The sequence below is a fragment of the Callorhinus ursinus genome, unplaced genomic scaffold, assembly GCF_003265705.2.
Source record: "Callorhinus ursinus isolate GAN/ISIS: 27379988/994484 unplaced genomic scaffold, GSC_fseal_2.0 scaffold15, whole genome shotgun sequence".
In the NCBI taxonomy this organism is placed as follows: domain Eukaryota; kingdom Metazoa; phylum Chordata; class Mammalia; order Carnivora; family Otariidae; genus Callorhinus; species Callorhinus ursinus.
In genome coordinates, this window is record NW_027397077.1 from 21,977,577 (window position 1) to 21,990,785 (window position 13,209).

At 44.6% G+C, this 13,209-nt stretch overlaps 1 protein-coding gene across 3 annotated transcripts in view; it reads right to left on the bottom strand.

Annotated features, from left to right (window-relative positions):
* LRIG1 (leucine rich repeats and immunoglobulin like domains 1) overlaps positions 1–13,209 on the bottom strand; it is a 164,357-nt gene that overhangs the window by 97,858 nt on the left and 53,290 nt on the right. Inside the window, exon 1 of one of the 3 annotated variants that reach the window (XM_025884709.2) lies at positions 12,637–13,000. The exons of the other annotated variants lie outside the window; for them this stretch is intronic. Coding sequence (XP_025740494.2) covers positions 12,637–12,854 — 218 coding nt within the window. The 5' untranslated portion in view covers positions 12,855–13,000. Of the gene's footprint in view, positions 1–12,636; positions 13,001–13,209 lie in introns of those variants that run through there. 3 annotated transcript variants of the gene reach the window in all.

Below are 13,209 nucleotides of genomic sequence, written 5' to 3' on the forward strand. Positions count from 1 at the left end.
CTAGAATTTTCCAACTACACTGTAACTTTAAGCTTTTGTGTTTCTTCTGCATTTAAAAAGAATGCCATTTCCCAATATATAACTCCCAGATGTAGAATTCACAGATGATTCATCTCGCAGAACAAGTGTTCAGAGACATCAGCTCCAAATAGAGGAAAAACTTGGAATTCCCTTCTCCCTCAAAATAAGAACTCGCCTGGATCTGCTCTGCTCAACAAAGTTTGTTTTCAATTATATTTCCAAATTCTTTTAACAATAACTGCATGGCGTCTGGCACCAACACATCTGACTCTTTGAAGTGGTTCTCAGTCAGAAAGGAGAAAATAAGGAGAAAGGGGAAAGGAAGGGAGGACCATCCATAATTTTTGTTTTAGGTCAGATATTCTCATCAAAAGTTCGCCCTGACATATAAAATCAGACAAACCACAAGCTATGACTTCTCACTGAAGGTTCACACGGCAAGGAGCACTCACCTCCGAATCCACCCCTTCACTCAGCAGCTAACGCCGGATGGGAAAAACAGATCCTCAGCACAAAGAAAATGGCCTTTTACTCTTTTTATCTAAATTCCAAGAACACCTCCGTTAAGGCCTCCACCCCGGTCAATTAGGAGTAATCACACTTTGGGGGTAAACCTCAGAAGCCCTTTGAGAAACAATGGAAACATGGGCTCCTTTCTCCCCAGAAAAGATGTACCTAGCCCCAAGAAGGAAAGTCATAGGGCAATAAACAAATAATGGCCAGGGGATTCCTAGGTACGTGAAACTGAATAATCCCTTCTGCTTTCAAATCGAAGTCCACGAAGAAGACTGAGAGAGGCCTAGATATAAATAAGGAGTGAATGAGGTCAAGTGAAAAACAGAGGGAATGTCTGACACAGACAAAAGAGGCTCACAGAAGGATGGGAACATTATTTGGTCTATTTTGATCTCAGAAAGCACATGAAAAAAGGCCATCGTTAGGTCTTAAAAAGGGAATGCTTAAAAAAAAAATTCTAGTACTTTGGACTATTTCCTTCAGTCCTAAAGGAGTCCCTAATTCCTGTTAAACTTCCTGTCAACAAGTTCCAAACCACTAATTGTGTCTCCAACTTCACTGCCTTTTAGCTATATCCCCAAACAGGGTTCCAAATTCCAAGCATTTGTTCTAGAGGAAAAAAAGAGAGAACAAATGCCAAAGGTTCCACCTTATGAAAATTTCCATGACAAAGAATGAGTGGAAAGAAGAGAAAAGCCCAAGAATTGTCACTGAAGGCACTAACAGACTCCATGTGGAAGAAAGGGAGGTATTCAGAACACAGAAAATAAAAACGTCTAGATTCTGCATGATAAATAAAGTCTTTTAAGGAGTCTGGTGATGACAGGATCACAATTTTCAAGAACAGCATCTGACCAAGAGCAAACCAATGAAAACACAGGCAGATGGGTAGCTTTGGTATTAACCTGACCAAAAAAAAGGGCGAGAGACAGACTTTGAAACTGGAGAAACCACACCACTGAACTGTACGTATCAGGCTGTTGAGTTTCTACCTTAAAAGACACATATGAAATATCTCCTGGTAAAAGGGTAAAAAGCTACTCTGATATCCACCATGTTCCACCATGGAGAACCAGCTCAGAAAGGACAGACGAGGTGGTGTATAGCTGCCCTTCCTCTGGAGATTACTATTGAGATCCGTCCCAGATGGCCCATCTAGAAATCTAAGGCAGTTTATCAGCATCACTCAACTTCACTCATCCCAAGTATGCACTGAAGGCCTGCTTGAAAGAGATGCTGCAGTGGCCCCAAGAAAAGCAGAGATAAGCAACTTTTTGGAAAAACATGCCATTAATTTATTTGCCTTTTTTGACCTAAGTCTTAAAAAGCTAAATCAAAGATCTAAAGGAGGTCTGCCATGGACTATTCGCTCCGCTTCAATAACACCTAAAGGCCCACCCATTCAGAGTCCCCACACACAACTTATTTCCCTTTGCTGCCCAGGATGTCCATCTGAGGATTCCACTCAGAACTGCCAAACATGGAAAGATCACTTTTAACGAGGTATCCTAGACACACAGATCAGTTTTCTAATTCTTATCATCCAATGAGTAGTAAGCTTATTCCCTCTTTGCTTCAATTAGGATAGAATCATAAACCTGAAAATAAGGAGTCTTAGAAGTCATACATCCCTCTCCAGAAAGGAAATTAATTCATTAGCCCAAGGTCACACTGCCAATCAGGGGCAGAGCTGGGACAAAACCCCAATGTCACCTGATAGCCAGCCATGGGCTGTTTTTTCATCCTACCACATGTCTGCCTTCAGAGCTTTAAGAAAATTACTTTTTCCTTTTAGTTCAATAGTTTTTATCCCTCTTTGGTCATGAGCCCCTTTACGAAGCTTCATGAAAATGTAGCCTCCTTTCTGTCCAGAAAGATGTACTGAATTCCAAGATTTCAGATATAATAAATTTCCCTAGACCACCCCCAACAAATAATATTTGAGGTCAGCCAGTCGTTATTTTAGGACAGTCTGGATTTCAATATAATTTAATCACTTCTAAGTACTGTTTCAAATGAACTTGTGAGAACCCAAAAATCTCCAAAGAAGAGTTCCTGATTTTTCTCTTGGGCAAAGCACAGCCCTTGATGAGGTCAAATAACCCCTGGCCAAGAATCCTCCACAGACACCAAATCTGAGAAAACCTTCAGGGGAATTTGGGATGAGGCGGGCCTGAATAGCTACACAACATTTCAGTTTGCTTTCTGGAACTCCTCCCCTCCGGAGACAGAAGGAAACCCCGGCCCCTGCAAGCTGCAGCTTCTGCATGCAGCCATCACTTCACTGCATCAACAACCAACTTCCTGGAAGCAATGAGCTCTTCTGGCTGTTTTATAAGTTTTGCAAGCACTGGGAGCCTGTGTGCCAGAAACTCACACCAGCCCAGGTGGAGGGAGGAAATCACTGACATACATACATACATACATACATACATACATACATACATACATAAATAGTAAAAGTAAAATGCAAACTACAATGTAGGCAAGATGCACGGTGATGAACCAGGGTAGCACAATGCTGAAATCAGATGAAGGAACAGAGTTCTCCCAATGTGCAAAACAGAAATTAAATTCACAGCTAAAATTCCTCGATTCTAAGTCTTTTTCCCCACAAACTTTCCTTAAACCCTCTGGCATGTGCTTCCCCACTTTTCCAAAGGTAGAATCCACGGTAAGATGGTATCTAATCAAATATCATGTACATTTAATTAACCTTACTATGTCTATGAGTTTCACCTGACCACACTGGACAGCTTTTAAAACCACTCAACACCCCATAATCGAAATGGAATTCGATTTTCAGAGAGAGAATACGGAAATCATTCCACAGACCAGGATGAGCGAAGGGAACTTGGGGAACAAGGGAACTCCCATTCAGATTCCTAATTAAGTGGCAGCGTAAAATCTCCAAGGGTCTCCCTCAAATAACAACAGCAGGGCAGGCTGTTGGAGAAACTAAACCGTGGACTTTTACAAAACCAAACCAAACCAAACCATTCTGCAGCTACTTGAAGAAAAGCATTTTCAAGACTGTGAAGTTTAAATCAAGCACAGAGGGTTCCAGGAACCTGGCTCTTTGCTTTTGGAGGATTTTCTTACAGGGTGCCTCTCACTGTATTTAAAGCAGCCTCAAGTAGCCACAGCTGGAGGGTCAGGCCTTGCAAAGTAAACAACAGTTAACTCAGTTCAGACTCAAGACCTAACTACACCCAACTGCTAATTACCCCTCTACTAACCAACAATATCTGAAATATCGCTTTTTAAATGACCCATTCGGTTATGTTTGTTCACTAATGGCTTCTAATCAGCAATTAATAGCATCATAGAAACATCCCGATGAAGAGCTACGAGGGGACAGAGGAATCAGAATTGCACACTTCTGGCAAAGGACTGTAGGACCAAAGAACTTTCTAAGCACCTCCCATAAGAAGGAGGAAAAAAAAAAACCAAAACACCTATTCTGAGAACATACAAATTCAGAACGCACACAGTATGTGCTCAATAAACATTCTGTAAATATATAGCTTAACCAAAATTCCTTTTGGAAAAACACACTTAAACGGTGATTTTTTTTTTCAAAAGTTGTTCAAATTCACATTTCTTAAAACCACCCTACAGTGAACTGTATGGTATGTGAATTTTATCTCGATAAAGCTGTTCGTTATAATAATACCTGGTATATCTACACATGAAATGGTGTGTTTGGATTGGCTTCCAAAAAACACGAAAGGGGAGAAGTGTGTTGGGGCATCAATCACACAGGAGCCATGAGTTGATCTCTGTTGAAGCTGATGGACGGGACAGAGAGCTCACTACTGATCCTGCTCATTTGTAGAGATGTCTGCCACCTCCTTAATAAAAAGGAAAGAAAAAACACCCTAAACTAACAGACATGAGTTTGTTTCTTTAAAGTCCCTGGCTGCACATTCAGATTTTTTTTTTTTTTTAAATCAGACTCTTCAGATCTTCTTGCAAGAAAAAGAAGTTATAGGTGCAACAGTGTACTCCGCAATCAGCTGGTAGCTGTCCCTGAGCAGGCAGAGCCCGGCCTGTCAAATTCTCTCTATCCAGCCCAAAGTGCTAATGCCTGAGACACAAATGCTTTTAAACAGAGAGCTCTGCAACTATAAGGTTTGGAATGAAAGCAGGATTATCTGTCCCCCAGTTCAAAAGTGCTCATTCCTTCTCAGTGTATCTAACAGGCTATCATCAAGTAGGTAATCCAGCGAGAGAGAGAATTTATCAGGTCAATGTATGCTCTAAGATAAGTGACAAGTTATTTGAATGACAGATTATAAATTGGTGGAAGGAGCAAGACAGGAAGTACGGGTGGGGGGACACTTGCTAAATGCTGCATAAAGGGGTCTTAGAAGATGATGATGCTGTGAGTTTTTTTAATCAGCTTTAAAAAAAAAAAATCCTCCATCATTTCCACCTTGTTTCTCAACAACTAGATAATTCTGCTTGCTGGAGAGACCCTCACTCATTTCATTCATTGTCTTCCTAATAATGACACCTTGAGAAAAAAACAAAAGAAAACCCTGCAGATCTTAGAAGGTTAGAGACCTGTGCACCCCAGAAGTTTAAAGAATAATCAATGCAAAGTGCTTCAAAAGAGACAAGCCATGCTTTCTTTAGACTCTCTGAATGTCACCTTCTGCCAAGACAAACTGAACAAGCAGTGATTGGAACCTGCATCCTGGTTCATAAGGAAACCAAGATGTATTAGGAATTGCAGAGATGAACGGATTGGTTGTTCACACAATGGGCTTTACCGGTTATGCCAGATTAAATAGTCATAAAGCCGCCAACAATCATGGCCGCTCCTGTGGGCAAGGCTGTGAATCACGGCCATTCACTGGGGAAGGGATGCAGGTACAGGTGCAGAAGGAACGACAGACAGCAAATGGCTTTTCAGGTGGCATCCTTGCCAGATTCCTCCAATGACCCTGTGCTCACCACCCGTGTCCCGTACAATTCAACTGCAAACAAACCAAAACAAATGAAAAATGTTACAGCTCTCCAGCTCTCTGTATACAGCCCAACAATCAAGTCTCCTCACCCCTCCCCCACCCTTAAATATATCCAAAGAGAAATGGGTACAACGCAGCATTCAGCTGGCCCCAAAGTCTGTAACCTAACCCCTGTCTGGAAGAGCGCACCTGCATTTTTCCAAGCTATTGACCAAGAGGCATGACCTGTGTCTCAGGAGGGTTCAGTTTCAATGAAACTAGGGAAATAATAGGATAAAATTATTAGTTTAAGGGCCTCTCACTTCTCTGCCTCCTTCCCACACCCACCTCCCAAAGGATAATGCTAAAGAGACAGAAGTATTTGCACAACTGGAATACATTTATAAACCACCTCAATAATTTTTGCTAATTGTATAATTTGTGTAATTTGCACGGCTTCCCGCCTGCCCGCCAGGTTGGTCTGAGATTCCCAAGGGCACATGAAGTGTTACTTGTTTCACTTCATACATATCACCAAAACCTTCAGGAGAGAAGGCTGCGTGGAATGTGAGCCCTGCCCCCTGCCCATTCCAAAACAGGCCTTCATTTCAGAAAAGTTGGCTTTCCCTAGGAAGCCTCTGTCACCAGGAAATCTGATGTGGAGGTGACTGGCCCTGAGAAGATGCAAAATTTGAGTTACTCAGGCTTTCACCTCTGAACTATGCTCCAGAATCATCAGCGAGCTGAAAGACTCCTATCGAGGAAGTGGGCTAAACACATGGGTATCTAACTCTGTCCTCATAGCAACTGCCACACAGAATATTATGATCCCCTTTTTAGAGATGAAGGAAGGAGGCTCGCCCCCAATCACACATGAGCTGTGGGGTAGTGGAGCCAGGGATGGCCCCTAGAAGTAACTTTCAATCTCTTCATCGCTATTCCCTGGTGAAGGGTGTGTGCTGGGTGTGATCAGCAGGGATGAGGGCATCCACATGTGTAACGGAGTAGAAGTGAAGAAAGCTTCACCCTCAACCAGTCTTCTCCCCATCAATAACCCAAGCCAACACCCAGGACAGAGAATGCTCATTTTGAGGACAAAGAGAACTGAAGGGAGGACATAAAAAGCATGAAACCCAGCAAAATGGAGGAACAGCTTTTTAAGAAATAGAGTGACTTCTGTAAGCAGTTGGGCTTACAGCTTGTGTTTCGGAAGAGTATGCCTAACATACTTGGATTAAAAACCACATATAAAGTGTTAGATTATATAAGATGTAATAATGCAGAAACATGTAGAGCAAAAAGCCTTTGAATAAGAAAAATTCGTAAGCATACCCCCTCCAAAAAAAAAAAACAAAAACAAGGATACAAATTGGAAACTTCCAATTAGACCACAGACAAACCACAATTTTCATTTTTTTTCGACAATCTTGATTTATCTATTCATTTCGCTTCATGACAATAATGGTCATGTACAGTTTTTCAGTCGAAACTTTCTTAATGGAACTGGCCAGTTAAATTGGTGAGTCTGTACTATTAAACTCTACAGTTATATAAAAAATAAGTGCAGGTTCCAAGAGGGTAAACTATTGGGAAAATTTTAACCTCTGGTCTTTAAAGTCCCACTCTGCATGGGGAGATATGAACGGATCTGACCTTCTTACTGATTCTCAGACTTTAACTTGCCACAAAAACAGAAGACAATCACATTACTGACACACAACATGAACTGAAGCCATGAGGCAGATGGAAGGGACCGCATAGGCTCAAGGTCATGCTTAAGTCATAGAAAAACACCACTAACAGTCCCTGAATTTCCCACAGGCCAAGAAACATTGGGGATTTCTAGATATTTCCCCTCCTCTGCCTGGGGATTTTTCTTTCACCCCTCCTCCCTCCTTCCTCAAGACAATGCCTTCAGCCTTTGAAACTGCATCCATTGTAAACAGCTCTGAATATTAACACAGCCCGGAGTCCTGTTGGCTTTTAAAAGACCCCCAGGGTTTCAAATTGCAGTTGCTGAGGAGGGGGAAGGTCCCCAGTGAGTAAATGTCACCAAGCTCTTTTCAAAAGGAGTTGAAAATTAGGCTTGCTCGGGAAACTTAAAGTCCTTCAACCTATGGGGTAAGTCAGAAGAATCCCTTTGAGTTTTAAACAAATGGAGTAAAAGAAGAAAAGACCCTGGTACAACCAACATCCATTATTACTTATAGAGACTTCGAATTCAATGAATCCTTTTCCCAGACTTCTCTCTCCTGTGGATGTCACTTTTAAAATAACCATAGGCTATGTTAAACAACCACCCCTTCCCTGGCTAACAGGCCTTTAGGGCTTTAGCAGGTGCACAGAACTGGGCCAGGTGCATTGTTAAGTGACACAAAACCCTAGTGGCTCTCTCGCATTCCTGTCCACCCTGAAAGGGAGGATGCTGAACAGCCTTTGCACCAAGGAGACACTTCTGCAAATGGGGGAGAGGCCCTTTCATTGTGAGCCCGGTGTCTGAGGGAGTGAAAGGTCAGCCAGAGGCCATCCCAACGTGCTCAGGGCAGGCTGCGTGGGGAACCCAGGCAAAGAAATGAGCACCGCGGGGAAAGAAACCTTTAGCCAGAGGAGCAGACCTAGCGTGCCGGGACGTCGGGACATCCAGTAGGAAACAGCTCTTATTACATTACATTGAATCATCTTCGTTTTTTTGGACATGATTAATTATTCCTGACAATACATTCCAAAGTCCAAAGCTTGTGAAATCTAGTGACCAAATGTAATTATGGAAAGAGGTATTTTCTTTTTAAAATAGTCCCTGAGAAAGGGGGCATGAACGGTTCTGACATATCCTAAATGCAAGAGGGACACCGTGTGCCAACACAGTTCACTTATATGGGAACTTGGGAGTCTCCATACACTTCCTAATTTCACGGTATTCAAAAACTTGGATTTGATAGCTATAATTTCATACCAGAGGGACTTAAATAGTATGTCTTTCTCTCAAGGCAAATAATTTTATTTGCCAGACTTCTCTTATTCAAAACAGGTATCAGAGAACTAGTAAGTGACAAGTGCTCCATCTTGGAGGGGAAGGGAGGCCAGGCTTCTGACACCTATTGCGAAGAAAAGGACTCTGAGCCCAAGCTAAATGTCCCTAAAACTCTGAAGGTACTTGTACCTTTCAGATTTTCTGCTATTAAGCCATGTTTAAAAGGTTCCCTATTCCAAACCACCCTTTGTTCATCCTCATAAATCAGAAGATGTTCAAGGTCTGCTGAGTTCTTCTTAAGTTATATAGGGACACAAAGAGAAAAATAGGCAGACAATAATCAACTTCTTAATCAAGACAATCCTGACAATAATCAACTTCTTAAACACACACACACATAAGAATCTCAGCTGAGGTTCTGGAACAATTTGGTCATCATCACTTTAAATCTAATTTGCATAAACAGGATGGAAAGTATTTTCCAAATCCTTAATTCACAACACCCTGCACACCTGGCCCTTCCAGCACAGCTGTAAAATTTGAAAGACAAAGGCCCTCTTTGCTTCACAACTACAATGGCAACCTCTGGCTGGTGTTTATTTTCTAATGCAATCTCGAGCACCACTTTCTGTGCCCAAAACCGACAAGGTTAGATTTAAGTTTGGTACTGCAAACACATAAGGAGAGATAATACAAAGAGACCCAAATCAATACACTCATCTTAATGTGACTCAGGATAACCGCACTTGGGAGTCCTTGAGCGAAAGTCCTTGCTTTCAAAGCTGTGTCGTCCCCCCCCACCCCCACCCGACACACACACAGTAAGAACAACTGAGAATCCGGATTTGTTCCTCCAGGGCCTGCCCTCCCTCCTATCACAATCCCATGAGCCACCATTCAGCCGCAGAACACTTGCACTAGCAACATGCTGTGCTCAACTTTATGCCACAGGGAAGAGTCTAAGGTAAATTCTATTTAATGCTTCTTCAACAGCTTCTCAAGCCCTGCTCTCAAAAATAATTTCAAAGAAAGCAAACTAAGTTCTAAGAAGTTCAACTTCTTCTAAGGTTCTGGGAAGTTGGAATAAGGCTTGGCAATGCTCGGTGCTATTTATGAATGTGCTGGTTGGACTATGCCAATCTCACCTACGTAATGGGATGGCAGACTCAGTTATGGCTCAACTACTACAACCATAAGTTATTGTGCTGCAGAAGTTATCCTCAGGCCCCAGGAATGAACGTATTTTCCCTTCTACCACTGCCATACCATTTTTTTCTATTCAAACTGCATTTACATTCACTATTACAAAGTTTTACTTTCCGTACGCTAGGCTAGGCCTAGGAGCAACTCCAAAATTAGATGCACTGTTTACAAAAGCAAAAAAAAAAAAAATTCCATAAAGCCACAGGTCCCCTTCTATCTCAAACCCACGGCCTGAAATTGTTTGAACTAGCTGCAGTAAATCTAGTTCATGGGGTTATAAACGAGCTCAAAGCATTTTCTAGGCACAATGGACTCGGAGGGTGTAAACGTGGTGAAACTATAAGATATTTTATTTTATTATATACAGAGACTTTCTCCCCTAAAGTCTTGCTGAATCACAGCCACGAGTTTAAACCGTATAAATATCCCGGTGGAAAACTCAGAACAAGACTAATGACTTAAATGGAGAAATCTGGTCTAAAACACACACACACACACACACACACACACACACACACCACACTTCATTTTTCTTTAATCAGAAAAAAAATGATTTCACAAATATTTTTCAAAAGATACCCATTTTGTAGTGAACATGGTATTGCCACATACTAATCAGAAATCGCCATTCACATCTCAAAATCTAATCGGTTAACACCATAATCAGTATGATCAAATCTACTGAAGCTCAAAATACCCAGTTTGGTATTTATTGGTCATCAAATGTGTGAGTAAAAGGGAAAAGACTGCAATTTGAAAGGTATTTATGTCATGTGAAATGTCACTCCTAAGCAAGAGGAAGCCCAAAAAATGGCCAGTAGTTTTGCTCCAAAAATTAAAGGACAAGGCAAAGTGGATCTTGTGACCACAGGGTAGTACAAATAAGAGGACACACTGTCCTCTGGGCGAAGTCACCACTTCTGCACTAAGGGTTTCCCCACAATGCCACTGACATATGGCACGGATAGTCATTCTTCCGACAGGTGAACACTTCAAAAGTTATTCTGATTCTGCCCACATGAGTTTTTATTTTAAAAACGATCTTAAGACTCTGTAAAGGAAAAACCACAATACCCCAGACTGCCCCAAGTAAATAAAATACTACCTACTGGCAATGCTGGGCTCTGTCTCCCACTACCTAACAGCCACTGCCTGTATTACCCCAGCCCCCCACGACCACTGGTTTTCACTAAGTCAGTGAATTCCACAGAAGAAGCAGAGAAGTGCAGAGAAAACCTAACCACAACAAAAGTCCAGCTTCAGAACTCTGCAGTACTTGCTCATTAGGCAACATGTAGTGGGGTCCAAGTGCCAGATGTGTGCCCTGTTTTCAGAGGTACCGGATCTTCACCTGGGAAAGGAATCAACTTTTCTTTCCCCTCATGGCAGCCAGATACCCAGACCATATTTTCTTAGATGAGGCCACAGGTGTCAGTTAAAACTTGTGCCATCAGTTTTCTCTTTTTTAAACAGTGAATGTCATGCCTGAGGTTACTCCCGTGCCCCTCTATGTTTTAGGAAAGATGTCCAATTATTCAACCGAAAAAGAGAAGATTCAAGCTAGGTCTTTTCTGGAAAGTACTAATAGTTCTGCAGAGAGGCTAATTACTGATAACTGGATAGGATTTTTGACTCATGAACCAGATTTCTTAGAACTAGAAAAAAGGCTATTATATTCTACCATGTTTATAGAAGTCTAAAGTAGTTTTTTCCCGCCAAATCTCCTGTAAGTAGGGTCCCATTAAGTCCTGATAGGCCAAAATCCTGGCAGCACAGAAAAGAGTCTCTTTCAGGTGAAACAAACAGCTTAAATCAACTATGTCCCTGGCACCCTCTCCTGAAGTACTCCAAAACTAATTTGCACATTTACAGAGGAGAAATGCTGAAGTGTGGGCTCCACCCCACTGGATCATCAAGCCCAACAGGGCCCCTATGGAATAGACAGGAAGGGTCTGGAACACAGTTCCCGAACGCCCATCAGGTGGAAAGAGACTCACACACCCTCAGCGGTCATAGATCCAAGAACTTTCAAAGCCCCCGAACTCAGGAGTCCTCCAGGGAAGGCTGTCTTCTGCTCTGGCCAGAGCCAAGTCAGGACACCAGGGTCCTGGGGGACTAGGAGGCTGCTACACACTCACTCTCACTAATAAATAATGTAAATGGAAGACTGGAGCTAAGAGTCACCTTCCTTCATTACCCACTGGAAGGCCAAGGAGCTCAGACACCAAAGAGTTGGGTTACAGGAGAGGAAAAAAAGAAACACATACCCGCAGACCCCAGACAGACTTCCTCACTCTCCCTTCCAGATGTTTCCCACTCTCCACCCACACACAAACACCCTCATCTCTACTCTTCATTCACATTCTCTCACCTCCAGACTCCCACTCACTACCTCCCAGATCTTCTCAGACCCCAGGGCCCATTCACCTTCACACCCTTACAACCCACTCTTGCTCACCTCCACACCCCAAAACCCATGCGCGCTCACCTCCGCACCCCACGAGGCACGATCTTTTCTCTTCCGTACCCTCAACACCCACGTTCTCACCTCCACACGCCCACGACCCACTCTCGCTCACCCCCACACCCCACGAGCACACTCTTTTCCTCCTCCGGACCCTCACCACCCAACGTTCTCACCTCCACACGCCCACGACCCACGCTCGCTCACCTTCACACCCCACTTAGCACACTCGTTTCTCCCCCGGACCCTCACCACCCCACGTTCTCACCTCCACACCCCCACGACCTACGCTCGCCCACCTCCACACCCCACGAGGCACAATTTTTTCTCCTCCAGAGCCCCATGTACTATCTCACCACTACGAAGCCTTGCTAACAGTTTTCAGCCCCTACAACTTCACACACACACGCACACCCCTCAGTCCGCACCCCCATCCCGGGTAAGCACCCCCGCCGCCCTGTCTCCAAGTGACAGCGCCCGGGGCTCAGGGGGAAGGCGGCACTCACAGGCTCCGCGTCCAGGCAGGCAGGTCCCCGGGCAGCGCCGCTAAACCGCGCCCGCCGCAGTCCAGCGAGTCCCCGGCGCAAGTGCAGGCGGCAGCGCAGGGAGGTTGCGGGTCGGTCGCCGCCGTCGGCGGCCCCAGCCGAAGCAGCAGCAGCAGCCACAGAAGAAGACAGGGTGAGCGGCGCGGGGCCCCGAATGCTCCCCGGACCGGCCGCGCCATCTTGTCTGGAGCGCGCGGCGAACTCCGAGCGCGGGGGCTGCGAGGTCCCGGACGAACCGCAGACACTGGCCGGTCCGCGGGGACTCCGCTCGGCACTAAGCTCCGCGCCGGGGCATGGCCGCCGGCACAAGTTTTCCCCGCCGCCGCGGCTCCGGCGTTCAGCGGGCCCCCGGTGCCCGGGCCGCTCCGCAGCGCCCGGCTGGGGCCGCGAGCCCCGCGCCCATCCGGGCCGACCCAGCTGAACTCGCTGCGAAGCCCACGGATCCGGGCAAGAGCTGCTCGGCCGATGCTTCTTGTCCTCCCGCCGCGCTCCTGGCCGGCTCCTGAGCCCCCGCGCACGCCAAGTGCCGCCACC